We start from the raw sequence: 18,155 nt of genomic DNA on the forward strand, positions 1-18,155 counted from the left end.
AATCTTAGACAGTTTAGCCTCTAGGACTATGCCACATTAACAGAAATTGTGTCGACACAGGCGTTCATTGGGCCGCGCAGTTTATTGGCATAAGCTTCGGCAAATACTTCACAACAAACATAAGTATCATTTAGTGAAAGCACAACAAAAATAATATTCCTATTTTTATTAAAAAAATAATATTCACAAAAAAAAAAAGCACTTCAATCTGCATTAATGAAGCCCTGGCATTCCCAATCAAAATAGCTATGCAAAATACACATAAAACATACTAAAACTTTGGTCAAACTCTATTCAAACATTTCGTTTAGCTCAACAAATACACTGGATAGCAATATTTAATCACAATATACAAACTATGAGTGGTCTCGTACGTTGTGAAGCCAGCACTCACATGACCATGAAGTACAATAGAAGGACCAGTAAACGGGGAACTACGGCGTCAGTCGAGGGACAAGACACACACATTGGCTTGATTTCTAAGTAATTTAAAACTCACCATTGACACCTTGTGGTGTATTTCAATCACTACCTTAAGTAGTTAAAGACACTGTGCAAGAACGGCAGAGAACCCATGTGACGTCACCGCTCGGCGACGTCAACAATGGCGAGCTACTAGTTTATTTTTTGATTGAAAATTTTACAAATTTTATTAAAATGAAAACATTAAGAGGGGTTTTAATATAAAATTACTATAACTTGTAGTAACATTTATCTTTTAAGAACTACAAGTCTTTCTATCCGTGGATCCCTTTAACAAAAAGAATGTTAATAATGTTAATGCCATCTTGCGGATTTATTGTTATAATAAACAAATACAGTACTAATGTACAGTATGTTGAATGTATATATCAGTCTTATCTTTCCATTCCAACAATAATTTACAGAAAAATATGGCATACTTTAGAGATGGTTTGAATTGCAATTAATTACGATAAATTCATTTTTAAGCTGTGATCAACTCGATTAAATTTTAATCGTTTGACAGCCCTAATCTATATAAAACATTGTAAAACGTTAGCATTGCTACATTGAGACTAATGGAAAAAGACAATGTATTAACAACTTTAGCCTGCTATAAAACATTGGCAGTCTTCTCTTAAATGCAAACAAAAAAGGTGACACTTCAAACATGAAAACTCGCTGGTTTACAGCATTTGCAAACGATGCGAGAAAAAATCTATTACTGACACCACATGCGTGGCAAAAATAGCATATTTTTTTCTTTTACTGAGTGTAAAGCTGACGGTTAGCGGCTTAGCGAACGTACTTCTGGTAAACATTTCAAAATAAAAGCACGTCATGTTCAACATGTAAATAAAGATTTCTAGAGTTAATCTCACATCATCTCACTTCAGATTCTACACTCAGAATAGCTTTAATATGACACCCATTATGAAAAGCTGATTGGCAATGAATAATTTGGCTTCAAATTGCTGACATCTGCATTTTGCAGGGCAAAATGACAGTCATTTTGGATCAAACATACACTTTAGATGTGTTGTAATGGGCAGAAAACTAAAATGGCGTTGGGTTTCTCACCAATTTCATATTCTGCACTTACTTAGCTTTCAAATGACTCGTTATGCATTGTTTTTTAAAATTATTTCAATATTTATTATCTTTAATTATAGTTTGTGTTTTGTTTGAGAATAACAATTCATTGGATTTGATTGTGTGATTTATTTAAAAAATAATCGATACTGATAATGCATATCGGCAATAATTTATGAAATAATATACAGTAGGGAGAACAAGTATTTGATACACTGCCAATCCATTGGCAGTGTATCAAATACTTGTTCTCCCCACTGTATCTGCTACTAAACTTTGTAATCGCGACAAGTCCTAAAATTCACTTCCTTATTGTTTGGACTAATGTAAATTTTTTACCCTTAAAAGCGGCCCAGTGCATTGCCCGTCCATCCTTCTTGTCAAAAGCGTTGATGTTGGCTCCTTTGGAGAGAAGGAGGTTCACCATCTGACATGCAAACACACAACGATGGTAACAAAACACTTGATAGCACACCTGCTCCCTTTTTCACAGTGATACAAAAGACTTTAGCATCACAGTGGTGATGTTAAACAACTTCATTGACAACCATGACATCAAGAGAAGCAGTGCAAATACAGGGCTAAAGAACAAAGACGACTAAGGTGTGCACAGTACCTCTGTGTGGCCATTGAGGGCAGCGTGGTGCAAGGCGGTGCGTCCGCCACGATCAGACACGTTCACGCTGCTCAACAGCGGGATGATGATCTCGGCGCAGCGCAGCGCATTGTTGGCGGCGGCTACGTGGAGAGGCGTCTGCCAATTTTTGTCACGAGCGTTGACGTCGGCCGAATGGCGGATCAACACTCGGACTGCCTCCTGCATGGAAAATTTTTATGTTGCCATGTCTTCACCTTTTTACTTATCCACCCCCTCAACACACATTTTTCATAGGGGACATCCCATTTTGCGTCATATATGGAAAATGAATGAATGAATAAATAGTATACAAGTGTGGCCTACATGCCCCAAAATGTAACGTCTACATATGCGGATGTCATGTCTTTCTGAGTTTCTTTGAATGACCAAAAATAGCCCATTAGGCATTAATGCACAGGTGTCAAACAGATTCCAGAAAGGGCCAAGTGGGTGCAGGTTTGCTTTCCAACCAATGAATTGGTTAAACTCTGCGCGTTATCGGTTGGAACAAAATCTAGCACCCACTTGGCCCTTTCTGGAATCGGTTTGACACCTGTGCATTAATGAGATACGTTTCAATTGGTAGTCCATTTTGGAGGTTTGGAGAGTTATCAATGCCAGTTATAATATATACACAGTAGAGCTGGGCGATATGGCCCTAAGTACTTATCACAGTAAATTGAGCAGATTTACCGTCCGTGTTGCCCAACGACAGCCCCAAAACATCACTGCTCTAGAGGAGATCTGCATTGAGGAATGGGCCAAAATACCAGCAACAGTGTGTGAAAAGCTTGTGAAGAGTTACAGAAAACTTTTGGCCTCCGTTATTGCCAACAAAGGGTATATAACAAAGTATTGAGATGAACTTTTGGTATTGACCAAATACTTATTTTCCTCCATGAGTTGCAAATAAATTCTTTAAAAATCAAACAATGTGATTTTCTGTTTTTTTTTTTTTTCACATTCTGTCTCTCATGGTTGAGGTTTATCCATGTTGACAATTACAGGCCTGTAATATTTTCAAGTGGGAGAACTTGCACAATTAGTCGTTGACTATATACTTATTTGCCCCACTGTATGAAATACAAACTAACTGTTTCTCGTTGATTTATTTACCAGCTTTCAATTCAACATATTTAAAATTGTACATTCAGTGTAAACATTAAGTATATAAAAATATCTTGTAAACGATAAGAATTTAAGTATGAACATTTATAACAGCTTGTATGACTCGAACAATCTACAAAATTATAAATATCAGTATGTGTGCCACTGTGCAAAAATATTGTAACACAAATGACTTATAGCGACAAGGGCTTGAACTAGGGATCCGATCACTTGATGGGAAATTGGGCCGATTGCGGCATTTTTCAGAGGATCAGAATCGGGTGAAAAGGATTGAGTTTTTAATTTTAAAAATCAGTTTTTCTGCTTCATGCTCATACACCTCTCACTCTCCCTCCTGCTGCTTTTCTTGGTCAGCAGTGCCCTGGAGTTAGCTATAAAATTAATGACGATTAACATGTTTGTAACTTTCATCTTGCCAGAGAAGCTTGGTAGGTTTACATCAATGTGTCAATCATCATTTATCTTGTTAAACACTAGCGGTAGTGTGCTGTGGCAACTCATTGTGTAAGTGAGAGGCTGTTCTCAGCAGCATGAGCGTCAATGCGTGAGTGGATTTGAGTGGACTCACTCAATGAAGCATTGAATAAAGACAAGCATTTTTCTACATTATCCTTGTTTAAAAAGGATTCTCATTATGAAGGCGGCACGGTGGGACAGTAACATGTTTAAAACATTTTTGTTTTTTGTTAAACACTTTTTTTTCGTTATCGGATCGGGACTCGGTATCGGCAGATTCTTAAAATCAGGTGACTCTGACTCGGGTGTATCCCCAGCTTGAAATACGCACTTCAAACAGAGGACCAAGTATCAGACAACTTATTGTTAATAGCTGCTGTGACATGATCACTCAACACAAGTGTTTACTTCAAGGTTCCAAATTTTTTTTGAGCATTTTCTGAAAAACACCCCCCCACCACCACCACCACCACCCCTCCCCCCACATACACACATTAAGATATACTGCACTTACTCTTATGCCAATGAAACATTTAAACTTTTATGATAGCAGAAATGACACAGAATAAAGCAAGCACACACGAAAAAATTGCTGTGGCCATTAAACAGTAATATTATAGGCTACACTGTTGGCTGATACTTTATCCTGAATGCTGAACTGATACACTGTAAATTGTACCATCATAAACAGCTATTAGAGAAGACACACACACAGAGAGATATAAAGGAATGCGACATACTGATTGCTAGGTGCAGTCCGTGCCCAAAGTACTGCTCCTGCATCCACTATTTATGAAGTGGATCAAAATGGATCCACACAACAGACAAACGACGACCAACTTTCTCAACACCAGCACCACACTATGAGCGTCGACTGATGCTATACTCGACAACCCTGTGGCCTGGCTACAGGTAGCCATTTCACTATTATCTGACTCCCATCACGTTCACTTGTAGCGTTAAGTGTACCACTTGATAGCAACGTGTTACTGTTTATTTGATTTTCTGATATCCAAGTGACTTCACACGTAAGCACACTGGCTGTGCCCTCTTAAACGGGAATGAGCATAGCCGAACAACACATACAGTAGTCAAAGCAGGGTGTACACACTTAAAGCAACACTAGGTAACTTTTCTACCTTCGTAAAATATTTTTAGAACATTTGTGATCATGTGGCGATTGACAAGTTAAACTAGTTGAATGACTCCTCTTTTATATCTTGAGAAGGTCTCTATCGCGCTCACCAGCACTAATAAACTTTAAGAAGAGAGTCAGGACCCTGCCACACAAAAGAAAAAAAAAAATACAAATGTGCTGACTGCTTTACGGCCACTTCCCCCTTCATTATAAAATGGAACTCTATGCTAACGCTTTTGTGCAAATTCTGCAAGGATGTCAGAGCAACAGAGATAAAAAGTTTTGTCTGAGGAGGAAAAAGAAACGCCGGCTACCAGGATATAGAGGCTATTCATTGCCCCAGCTTTCACTAGGTGGCGTCAGCGCTGATGAGTTCGGGTAGGGTGAGGGGAGTTAGTCACACTAAGCTACACAGTTGCTAACCGTCTTATGCTATTGTTTAGCCACATCTGGATTCATTACCTTATTACTTTTCATCCTTCACACAGCCGCTGGAAGCAGAAATATTGTTTAATCTATCTGCTGGCGACCATCAAGACTTTCCAACATTATGCGGGTATGCGCTGTTCCTCATGGGAAACGCAGTCTTCCTTAAGGCAAAACACTACCGCTTTTGTCCACCGGCATCGCTAAAATCGACTAAAACTGAAAAGTTACCCAGTGTTGCTTTATTTTTTTTTCCCATTTCATTTAAAAACTAAATCTACAGACATGGTCAAAACTACATCGGTCATCATGAACCATCTCTGTAACGTCAAGCTCGACTACATGGACTGCAATGTAATGGACATTTTTTTTTTCATAGAGGTTGAGGTCAAATTGAAATTAAATGACCATGCTATTATGAGCCCAACATCAATTGATAATGTGCCTCACATTTGATATATTTCACAGGAACTAACTTTGTCGATTTTCCATCATTGACTCAAATTTCCTGTTTGGATTCAAGCCCTCATAACATCTCTGCTACATCATCACATCCACCGACCTGACTCGTTCCACCTGTTTCTGCCTATATACAGTATGTGCACGGTGCAGTGTGCTGCTCAGGTGCGTTGAGGCCTCCAAGCAATTAAATGTGTGGTTACCTCGCTGCGTGACGCCACGGCACGATGCAGGGGGGTGAGCCACATGTTGTCCTTGGCGTTGACGCGGGCGCCTGCATGTAAGGCAGTTATACAGTAGGTGAAAGGTGGAACTGGGATGGAGAAGAGGTGTTCCTACCGGAGAGGATAAGGAGCTCGGTGATTTCGGCATCGCGCAGGAAGGCCGCTGCGTGCAGTGGAGTGCGCTTTTCAGCATCCTGAGGAAAGAAGATGCACCTGATGGTTTAATTTATAGGCATGTGATTTTCAAAGGGGGTAGATACTCTCACCATTGTTCAATGTGAAGAAACCACGGAATTACAAATAAATAAAATTAACATTTAAAACATTCAATACAATCAGACATACTAGTATAAAACGTGTAGGTATGCGTACCTCCTGTTTGTCGTTTTCCCTAAAGCAAATAAATATTTTGCTTTTTTGTTTGATTTACTGATTCAATTGGTAATATTTTGTGAGAATGAAAACAAAAGTGAAAAGCAAAATAGACAAGACTAAAGAACACTACAAATCAAGTTGAATGGTACATATTTGATAATGGGAAGAAGTCAAACCTATTTAAACTGACTATCCCTACTTATAAATGTGCATAAAGAGACATATTCTCGAGAGAGAAAGAACAAAGGGATATGTGGCACAAAAACATGACTGAATACAGTAAATACGCTCCCTAGTGTTACAAACTCATTATGACTACCTTTACCAAGGGGACCCCATGTGGGGAGGGGATACATCTAATAACCAAAACAATATGAAGATACGATGGATTTGGGTGTGACACAGATAGGTGATTGTGCAAGCAGTGCCAGTGCTGGTAATGTATGTTGAAACATGCTCAATGTTTCACGTATTGCACATTTTCCTAAGTACTAGTATAGTACATTCATTCATTCATTAGGGCTCCAGTGACATTCAGGGTGTCCTGTTTTAACTTGAAAGTACAAAGTACCTGTCATTTAACATTGAAAGTTGCGCCTTTTTTAATCTGCATTTTAAATGAATACTTCAGTAGGTTTTTTTTAAATATTTAAATCTACGCCGTAGGATCAGAACTTTTTTCTTTTGCTTGACAATTTCTGTAGGGCTGCTACATTACCGTATTTTCGGCACTATAAGGTGCATTGGAGTATAAGGCGCACCTTCAATGAACAGCCAATTTTAAAACGCTTTACATATATAGGGTGCATTGCATTATATGGGGAAAACACACGGGTGGCGACATCGCTAATGTTCAATACATTTTCCATGGAACAAGCACGGCGAGGCGAAAATTGCCAACCCTCTTGCGGCGAAGCGACATGTGACATTCGTACACATGAAATTTCACGCTCGTACACATACACGTGCACACGCGGAGCAACAATGCAATATACTGTAAGTAAATAGGAAATTGTTCTATTCACGTCGCTGTCGCCTGGCACTACAACCAATCAGCAACGGATTTATTGATCAACAAATCACCAGCAAAGACACTGTCCAAACCCAGAAATTGACAACTACACGCCACACTATGTCAACATGAGGAAAGAAAAAGATGTCAACATGGACATTTAATTTTTCTCTTGTATGTTTGCTGTTCTTTACAAGTTTCAATGATTGCATAACATTGCTTGTCATTTAGAAAAAAAAAAAACTGTCAACAAAGAAAAGTGTGTCATTTTAGCAGTTATGACACCTCTCGGCATGATTCCTGGGACATAAATGGCAAAAAGCAGCAGTATGGGAAGTTGGTGGTGCTTACAAAAGACGGGAAGTTTTGGAAAGCCCTCCAAATTCATGGCCAATCAGAGACGAGTGATGATGCACAGGGCGATGCGTGTCGCTGTCGCTTGCCACTACAGTCTCATCGTGCCCCGTGTGTTGGCTTTCAGCCCAACGGCGATGACTTTCGCATTTCGCTATTGCTTATCGCCTCCCATGTGTTTTGCCCCTAACCGCTGTAATACAACAGGCACATCTGTGGCGCCCCCCAATTTCCACAGGACGCATTTTAAGAGCATAGCGTTTGTGGAGCAGCTCGATCTGTTCATGCGAGGATTGCAAGATCGCTCGAGAATAGCAGGTATTTAAAGATTATCATACAACAACCATTTGCCTTTCAGACCCCGCGTATTGGTCAGCCTTTTATTTGAAAGAAAGAAGTAGTCCCGTGCTGAAGAGAAAATCAATCCCAATGACAAAGATTTTAACATGTATTTTACAAATGAAATGCCTCAATGAATCATTCTTTTTCTTATGTACGGTTTTCAAAAACTTTATTGATGGATTTTCTCAACTTAAAACACCACGCAGTAATCAATGAATTTATTGCATATTATTTTGAAAATCGACCGGATTTCCGGCCTGCCCGATCTTTCCTAGCAGTATTGACGCAATAGGGTCGCGTCTTGCTTCAAATAATAAACTCTGCCGTTGTTTCGAGTGCGACGCGTTGAACCGATTCTAGGACACGTCTAAAACACGGCCGCACTGCAACTGGTATGCACACGCTGCTTGACTTTAACGACCGTGTTTCACTGCGTTGACACGGTGGTAACGTTGATGAAGTCGTAGACATGCCTGGTATATTACCGGGGTAAGACGCAGTAGTGGTAGTAGAAATAGTAGTAGTAGTAGTAGTAGTTGCGTAATGCATCCACTAGATCTGCGCTAAAGTGTATGTCACGACATGATTAAGTACTATTGATCCTTATATAGGCAATCATATTATAAGCTGCACTATCTTCTTTTGAGAAAATGGAAAGATTTAGTTGCGCCTTATAAGGGTGAAAAATGTCTTTTTTTTTTTTTTTTTTTTTTTTTTTTTTAAATTGTAGGTCACATTGGTACTTGGGGATCTACAGTGCTGCTCGAAAGTTTGTGAACCCCACAGTGATGGTCAGATTTTTTGTAAAAAATACTAAAATAACCTTATTAAATGTTAAGTTATACCCAAATCCACAATACTGACATTCCAAATAATGGACTGAAACAAAAGAAATAGTTATATTGTCATTCTTTATTTAACAAAAGTGGTTGATTTAAGAAAAACTCAGATATCATGTGTGCAAAAGTATGTGAACCCCTTCAGTTAATAGGATATTGCGCCTCCTTTTGCAGAGATTACCTCAACCAAACGGTTTCTGTAGTGACTAATCAGCCTCTCACATCTACTTTGGGGGATTTTTGCCCATTCTTCCTTGCAGAACGCAGTCAGTTGAGAGAGGTTTGATGGGCGTCTGGCATGAACTGCTCGCTTCAGGTCCCGCCACAGCATTTCAATGGGATTTAGGTCAGGACTTTGACTGGGCCAGTCCAGAACACGAATCTTCTTCTTTTTCAGCCATTCCTTGGTTGTATTGCTGGAATGCTTTGGATCATTATCATGTTGCATGATCCACCTTCTGCCAAGCTTTAACTTCAAAACAGATGGCGTCAGGTTATGTTCTAGGATTTGACAATATTCCTCAGAATTCATGATTCCCTGGACTATGTGGAGTTGTCCAGGTCCTGAGGATGAAAAGCAAGCCCAGATCTTGACATTCCCACCTCCATGCTTCACTGTTGGGAGAAGGTTCTTTTGGTGGTATGCGGTGTTGACTTTTCGCCAGACATGGCGGTTTTGGTTGTGACCAAACAGTTCAATTTTGCACCTACATCAGTTGATGAAAACTCTTTTTAATTTAGTCTCGACAACACAACTGTTAAAAAAACAAAAAAAAAACTACTGAATTGATTGATTAGGAAATCAGGTTGAAATAATAGAAAATTCCAAAATGTTGAGGGGGTTCACAAACTTTTGAGCAGCACTGTATGTTTTTTTTAGGCTGCACTTGCTTGTTAAACATTTTAGAACTGCTGCAGTAAACAATGAATCATACTCACAACATTAAGGGTACAAGAATTTGACTTGAGGTAAACCTTTTGGTTGGTGTCCTTTGGGCAGTTCAGTTGTTAAATGTGGAAAAAAATATATATATCATCAAATAAATGTTTATTGCTGTATTCTAAAATAAAACATTTTATTGAAATTCACAAGTCCAAACAATGGAAGAAAATTGGATTCTACATTATGAATATACCGTTTACACGCACAAGGATAAAGGATTAACGTCAAATATGTCAGCTTGTACCACGTCGGGTCGAGTTATTACCTCCCAAGTAAAGTCTCGAGTCAATACCTTCAAAGTCGAGTAGAGTTCCGAGTCTCGGATTTACCATCCCAAGCGAGTCAAGTCAGAGTCTGCGCAGTTTTTTTCTTCAAGTCTGAGTTGAGTTGGAAGTCATCAAAATTATGACTGAGTCTGAGTCCTAATGATTTGATTCCAATTGCATGGCAATATTATTGGAAAACTGCCACAACATCAGCTTGTTTTGGTGAGCAGCAAAAACTGTAATGTCACTACTAGTGTCCATTGTTCTCTTCAACACACACCAACACTACACTGCACGTAGACTGATGTCTGCAACTTGTACTACTTAGAATTTCAAAACCTTTCATTGATTTTTTGTTTTTAGAAAAAAATATGGACCTAAAACATTACCCTGAGATCCTCCACTTAAAAACAATCCGCAACATATGAAAAAAATTATTGGGTCAACCACAGAAAAAAAAAGGAAAAAAACTTGTGTCCCTTTTCACTGGAGTTTAGTATGTGTCTCAAGCTAGGCTGCGCTCCATCTTGCTTGTTTGGAAACATGTTAAGATTTGTTTTCTTATCTTGGCAAGAGAGAATATGCAATGGTGCTTTAGCGTTCAAAGGTCTGTGATGAGTGATAGACACTAAAGCCAGAGTTATGCTTCTGCGGTGCGGTGACTGTGTAGCGATGATGCAGACCTTATGGCGTCAATGAGCATTCGATAGTTCTGCGGCAAGGGAACGCATTACTCTAATTTACAACCAAGCCACTACAGGGGTGTGGCGCTGTGTTTGTATGGTTCTGGGGGACACTTGTCGACTTACTCTAGTTTTTTTCCGGTTACACAACAATGCCAACAGAGATGGAAGGCTTGAATGTGGATCTTCAGCTCATCAACATTGAACAACAAATGTTGTTCATACAAATATTGAGGCGCAGGCGACGCAGAAGACTGTTGCGGAGGGGGTCTGTCTGACTGTTGATGCCGCACAGAGACTGGCAGTCACATTACGTATTCTAGCCTCGGGTGGAAGCCAGCAAGCTGTGGCGGCTAGCTTCAAAGTGGCGTCGAGCAATGTGTCCAGCGTTTTGTCTGAGATCTGCAAAGCATTGTGGACAGCTCTCCAGCCCGATTCTTTGCCGTGTCCTCCAACCAGCCAGTGGGAAGCCATAGCAGATTTCTGGCGGCTATGGAACTTCCCAAATTGCGTTGGAAGCCTTGATGATAAACACGTTATCATAAAAGTACCAAGGCACTCTCAATCAATGATGATGTATCAAGTGTGTGAACTGTCTTTTGTTGAAAATTAAACATCAAAACAACACTTTTTACACCAAACCTGTGATTTATTCTTCATGTACTTGAAGTGTAAAATGTAAATAAGTCACAGACGCTGACCCCCAGCCCCGTGTTTTCAGCAATCTCTTCCACAAATTACTTGCCATTTGGCAATCTTTATAATGTCTTGACGAGACATTGTAGAGGTTGTCGTACTTGCGGACCTCTTCGATGATACTCTCGTCGGCCTGGTCCATTTTTGCGTGTAGCACAACAATGTTTGACAATAGCTGTGATTTCACACTAAAACGGAAACAACAGTCTGAGCAGACCAATCACAGTCCATTTGTGTCACGTCAGCAAGGGTTGACGTGACGCTCAGTCAGGAATCTATGGAGGAGCACGTCAGGCTACGGCGCAGGGTCGAAAAATCGGGTCTGATTTGACGGCGTAGGTCTGCCGCAGAAGCCTAACTCGGCCTTAAATGTAACTCCTAGCTTTAGCGTAGCATTTGCATTAGCATTAGCTTCAGTATGGCGAGTGTCCTCTGAAAACACTAGCCAGTCTAAAGCTGAGCTACTTGGCTTTTCTGGTCAGTCAGTCTAGAGGAGAGCCAGTTGGCTAATAGCTGAATGCCATTTTGCCAACTTCAGATGTTTTGTTTGATAAATGAGCAATTACTGGGGAAAACTGATTGCTTGCAACTTCTGGCCAGACTCTAAAAATAGCAAAACAATTCCAGACTTACCAGTGTGTTATTTTTTACGTACAGTTTGTGGCTTCCAGGTGGGTTTAATTGAAAATGATGTACTGCTTTTCCTGATGACTGTGTAATATCATCACCAAGTTGGCATTGTCCTTGTAGATACTACAATACATGCTCGTCTATGTTCATTTGGAATTGTTGGGAACGTTTATCTATTTTTGAACCAAAACTTTTTAATTTTACAGACGAAAACATTTTGAGGTAACTGTAGACTAAAACTAGATGAAATTAGTATGAAATTTCGTGGACTAAAACTAAACGAAAACGAACATATTTTAAAATGACTAAAATATATAAATATACTAAAACGAACAAGTAGTTTTGTCCAAAAGACTAACACTAAAACAAAAATTAAAAGGGCTGCCAAAAACAACACTTGTAGCACTGTAAAATGACCTCACCAGAACATTGATGTCTTCAGACTTGTATATAAGCATTCGGATCTCCTCAGGGTCTCCGCTGAAGATGGCCTGGATGAGAGGAGGCTGCGGAGATGAGACAGACAATAGACGCATCGTGACACAAATGTTCACGTGCTTGACAAAGAAAGCATGACTATGTGTGTGAAAACACCAGCTGTGCTGTGACCTTCCAAGACAACAAAAATGTCCTTTGCCACCACAATAGCTTACTTGTCACGTTGGGAATATTTGCGACGAGACATTTTTTCTCAATCAAGATTTTGTGTTAGTGCTTGCATGCGTAGCACAGGGACCTTTATCCCTGAAGCCCCTATTTTCATTCCTGGAAGTCTACATGAAGTAAATAGAGGACAGTAGTACTGCGAAGCACTTTCATGTCATTATCACCATGTTTTTATCATTTATCTGCTGTAACTTACAAAACGGAGCGATCATCGGGCGTGATGACAGCGAATCTTTTGAGACTTCCGCTCGGTGAGCCGGGGAAAGATTATGACCTTTGTTTTGCATTTTTAGTTGTTTTTTTCTCTACAACACACAAGTTACCAATTGTGGTAATACTTCTTCTGATAAGCGGGTCTGATACTTTTTAAACTGCAGAAATTGTTACTATAATTATTATATAATAATTATAATTATTATAATATAATATATATATATATATTTTTTTATAATTTTGCTTGGTTAAAATCAACAAATCATTAAAACAAACAAAAAAAATACAACACTTGGTAACTTTTCAGTTTTGGTCTATTTTAGCGACGCCGGTGGAGAAAAGCGGTAGTGTTTTGCCTTAAACAGGCAAAAAAATGGGTCAGGGGTTAAAAGGTGAGAACGATGTGGAAGAAATATGTTCCAGTACACTAGGGCTGTCCCAAACGACTAATTTTCTCCCGATTAGTCAGCCAACTATTTTAACGATTACGATTTTTCTCCCCGTTTTTTTTTTTTTTTTTACAAATTTAGCAACGAAATTCTGATAAAGCTTATTATTTCACAAAAACATTTTGGAACACTTAAATTCTTTATTAAAGTACAAATAAACACTTAAGTAACGAATCACAAATAAACAATGAGGCCGAGTGCTGATAGCATTAACTATGAACAATGAAATGTAAACACATTCAGAACACTTACTTCTTCGCCTTTCCAACATGATTCAAAACAATTCTTAAAAAAAAATATCTAGCATTAATATTATAGTATACAACTATATATAATAGTAGTATAATAATTATTAATTGCTAATCAGATTTTTCATAAAGGGTGTAATTTTAAAGCTATTCTTAGTGTGCAATCTGAATTCTGAAGTATGTGGGATTAACTCCAGAAATCATTATTTATATGACAAACATGACATGCTTTAATTTTCAAATGTTCACCGGAAGTAGGTTCGCTAAACCGCTAACCGTTAGCTTTACACACCGCAAAAAAAGCTATTATTGTCATTGTATGTGGTGTCAGTAATCAATTTTTTTCCCCATTTTTTTTCGTTTGCAAATGCTGTTTACCAGTGATTTTTCATTTTTGAAGTGTCACCTTTTACCGTAAGTTTGCGTTTTGGAGAAGACTGCAAATGCAAGCAATATAGCAATGCTAACGTTTACAGTAGAGCTGAAACGAATACTCGAGCAACTCGAGTTTGAAAACTGATCCGAGTAATTTTATTCACCTCGAGGAATCATTTAATTTTGCCAGCTCTAAGCATCCCGTTTTGCCCAGACTACTTTTAATGCGGGACAACGCGCTGACGTCACGTGTTTTGAGGAAGAAGCAATAAAAAAATAAAATAAATTTTTTAACTTACTGCCGCTGACAGCCGCTACAAACTACGCCGACGTTGCTAAAAACTACGCCCGCATGATGCTAGTGTGGTAGCAGGTAGTGTCCGATGCGTCTCATAGATATCGCATGCACCTAGGACTAGATGCGAAAAGACTCAGCCGCGTCTGGGCAGCGTTAGTAAACAGCCGCCATCTTTAAGCAGTAGACTTCTCATCGCTAATAAATGTAACGTTACTGCCAGTCGCTCACGTAACATTAGCCTTTCGGAGGGCTAGGTTTCTATTGATTATGACCACTGTCGATGCGTGGCAAACGTGTCTTACATAAAGGCTTTATTTAATCTGTAAAAAAACAGCGCTATAGAGTGATGAGGGTATAAAATTAAAACATAATAAAGCTAACTGTTAGTTTTAGCTCAGTAGTCATTGCTGAATAAAACACCAAGTAGCACTGGTCCCTAATGTGCTCCAATACAGCAGGTATCATACATTTATTTTGAACACTGCAAAAACGCAAAATCCTATCGGTACTTACAGTTTAGACTAACTTAAAACTTAACTAGAACTTAAAGAGCATATGACACGAGAAAAAAAGTCTTAAATGGCATTATTATGTGTATTAGAATCATATTTTGAGACGATTCGACTATATACAACAATTTAGAAAAGCACAGATGACGAGAAATTAGTCTTTTAATCTGCCGGTTAGCCACGCCTACCATTATAGGGCTTTAGCGTCCCCAACAGGTGGATGACGTCAGCGGTAGACTGGGCTCATCGGTTTTACTATTCAGCCCATTGAGGGGGAATTATTCAGAACGAGGAAAACGCGACAAAGAGAGCCGCAAAATGTCATTGTTTCAGTCTCTCTACTCCAATATTTTTTACAGGATATTCTTTTTATCCAAGTATTTTCCCCCAATAGCTATATAAATGGCTTGAGAAGGACCAGTCAGCCCGTCGAGGGGGAACTATTCACAACGAGGAAAAGGCGACGAAGAGAGCGGCAAAATGTCATTGTTTCTGTCTCTTTACTTCAATATTTTTACAGGATATTCTTTTTATCCAAGTATTTTCCCCAATAGCTATATAAATGGCTTGAGAAGGACCAGTCAGCCCGTCGAGGGGGAACTATTCACAACGAGGAAAACGCGACGAAGAGAGCGGCAAAATGTCATTGTTTCTGTCTCTTTACTTCAATATTTTTACAGGATATTCTTTTTATCCAAGTATTTTCCTCAATTGCTAAATAAATGGCATGTTCATGACAAATAACAGTCTTGTGCTGAATGGAATATGAAATAATAAAAATGCATTTATTCAGAACGACATGGCAAAATTACTCCATAATGGTCAAAAATGTCGACTTCACCTTTACTGTCGCACCTCCCGAACGATATTTTATGACACCTAAATCGGACATATGTCATTTCCCTTCCCCGGCTTTGGAGAATGTAAACAAACCAGAAGCCGTGACAGCTAGCCGACATGCTAACCCGAACCGAGTGATGTTTCAAAGTCTTCGAAGTGGAAAATCACACATAACTATCCTGGATTATTTGACATGACGACCCGGTTGTCGATTGTCTTTGTGGATCGGCAAACCGCCCAGCGGAGAGCAATTTACAGTTCGTTCCCCGGAGGAGGGTGGCTGGATTTGTTGTGCAGCTAACGTGCTGCTGCTAATGAGCATTAGGAGAGCTTTTTACATGCCTATCAATGATCAAACGTAAGTAGTCCTTCATTTAAAGGAAGTTTGTAGTGTTTACTTTGTAATCGCTGTATTCGTATTTGACATAATACAAAACAAGATGTTTACTCACTTCCTCGTAAGTCCAATGGTCCCACAGTAAATATCCACGGTGAATGGGAAGCTTTTGAAACTCCAAAAAGGCGCATACGCCTCTCCCTCATACAGAATGATTTTTCTGCAGCCGTTTGGCTGGCGTGATGCGAAAAATAAACGTATTAATCCGCAAAATCAGCTGAATCCTTCGTCCTCATACACAACAGTACACTGTAGCGTGAAGAGGACGTCTTCTACCGTACACGTCACAGCGCCCTCCTCCTCAATGCAAGACCGAAGCCGGAAGTCACTCATTTTCATGGCGCGGGATTCAAAAAACTAAATAAAAATAGCGATCGCTTCCACACACATCCAAGCGGCCCATATCATTCAGGGGCATAAAATACCGCGTGTATTATGAAATAAACATGCTTTTTCGTGTCACAGGCACTTTAAAAATAGCTTGACACAAATGGAAATTAAATTGAAACACGTGGGGAAAACACGTAGCTTTCAAGTGATTTGTGTTATCAAGCGTAATTACATTTTTAGGTAAGAAATTTTTTTTTTTTTAATTTTTTATAAGATCTTTAAGTTTTTTGAGTGAAAGCAGTGTATTTTTTTTTCTAGTCACATCTTGGATGCAATTGGTGGCTGTTTTCAACAATGTGAATCGAAAATAAAGACATTGACTGAAAGTGGTTTCAATATTGGATTAAATGTCTTTTTTTTCTCATTTATATTTATAATTGCTCTTTACGTAAAAAAATATTTTATCCGATTACTCGATTAATCGATAGAATTTTCAGTCGATTACTCGAATACTAAAATATCGATAGCTGCAGCCCTAGTTTACAGTGTTTAATATAGATGTGTTTCCTTATTTTGTATGTTTGAACTTTAATTCTATGGCGTGTTGATGACCAATAAATATGTGTGAAAGGAACTGTTGTCTCATATGCCATTAGCACGCACGCACAAATGCATACGCGCATGGCATAAAAATGCAGTCGTGAAAATTACTGCCCTCATTTAATGGACTCTCTGCTTAACGCGACAGGCTTAGAACCTTCAATAAAACAAGTCGTTAGATGGACTTGTAATTGTCTCCTGTCGTCTTCCAAAATTACAACTGGGGGACGGCGCTTTAGGTGTTCATTCACGGCCGACGTGCAGCCAAGTTTGGCATTGAAGAGACAGGACACAACAGTGTACCCTCCTTTGTTTTGTTGAAATAATTCAATGTATTGGCCACTCTGGTGCGCTTTTTGGGCTTTGTGCCGCTTTTCCCGCTTGAATAGCAAGCGTCTGACAAAAAAAAAAAAATCTCCCGACCCCCCTTAAAAATATTCTCTTTGGATCTACACAATTCATGTAGGTCACCCTTTTTGACTTCAAAACGGCGAATTTTACTGAAAGGTGAGAGATTTTCATTTCTGCTTAAGGAAGACTGCGTTTCAAGCCAGCGAGTGAAAGCCGGGCTAATGTTTATTCTTTATAACCAGGTAGCCTCCCTTTTTTCCCCTCCTCAGACAAACCTTTTTGTGTCATTTGTTGCTCTGCCATCTTTGCAGAATTCGCGCGAAAGAGTTCGCACAGAGTTCAGTCTTTATAATGAATGGGGCATGGGGGAAGTATTCCGTAAAGTAGTCAGCACATTTGTAGGTTTTTTTTGTGTGGCAGGGTCCTGACACTCTCCTCAAAGTTTATGAGTGCTGGCGAACGCGATACAGACCTTCTCAAGGTATAAAAGAGGTGTCATTCAACTAGTTTAACTTGTCAGTCGACACATGAACAAAAATGTTCTAAAAATATTTTACCAAGGTAGAAAAGTTACCTAGTGTTACTTTAAGTAAAACCAAAGCAAATATTCAACAAAATCAGAAGGCTTTTGCCCAGCGGCAGTTTCTGGCACGGGCGGGTTGGGTAGTCGCCCGGGGCGCCAAGTTGCTGGGGGCGCACAAGGGCCCCACGCAATAT

General features: G+C 39.3%; 1 protein-coding gene across 4 annotated transcripts in view; it reads right to left on the minus strand.

Annotated features, from left to right (window-relative positions):
* Positions 1 to 18,155, minus strand: part of ankrd44 (ankyrin repeat domain 44) — a 77,039-nt gene that overhangs the window by 47,084 nt on the left and 11,800 nt on the right. For 3 of the 4 annotated variants that reach the window (XM_057853526.1, XM_057853528.1, XM_057853529.1), the window contains exons 1-5: positions 12,585 to 12,698; positions 6,138 to 6,216; positions 6,002 to 6,072; positions 2,171 to 2,371; positions 1,894 to 1,981 (exon numbers count right to left, since the gene is read on the minus strand). In XM_057853526.1, the coding sequence (XP_057709509.1) occupies positions 1,894 to 1,981; positions 2,171 to 2,371; positions 6,002 to 6,072; positions 6,138 to 6,216; positions 12,585 to 12,698 (553 nt within the window). Of the gene's footprint in view, positions 1 to 1,893; positions 1,982 to 2,170; positions 2,372 to 6,001; positions 6,073 to 6,137; positions 6,217 to 12,584; positions 12,699 to 18,155 lie in introns of those variants that run through there. The other variant, XM_057853527.1, reaches the window with a different exon arrangement.

Source organism: Corythoichthys intestinalis, chromosome 12 (genome assembly GCF_030265065.1).
Source record: "Corythoichthys intestinalis isolate RoL2023-P3 chromosome 12, ASM3026506v1, whole genome shotgun sequence".
Lineage (NCBI taxonomy): Eukaryota > Metazoa > Chordata > Actinopteri > Syngnathiformes > Syngnathidae > Corythoichthys > Corythoichthys intestinalis.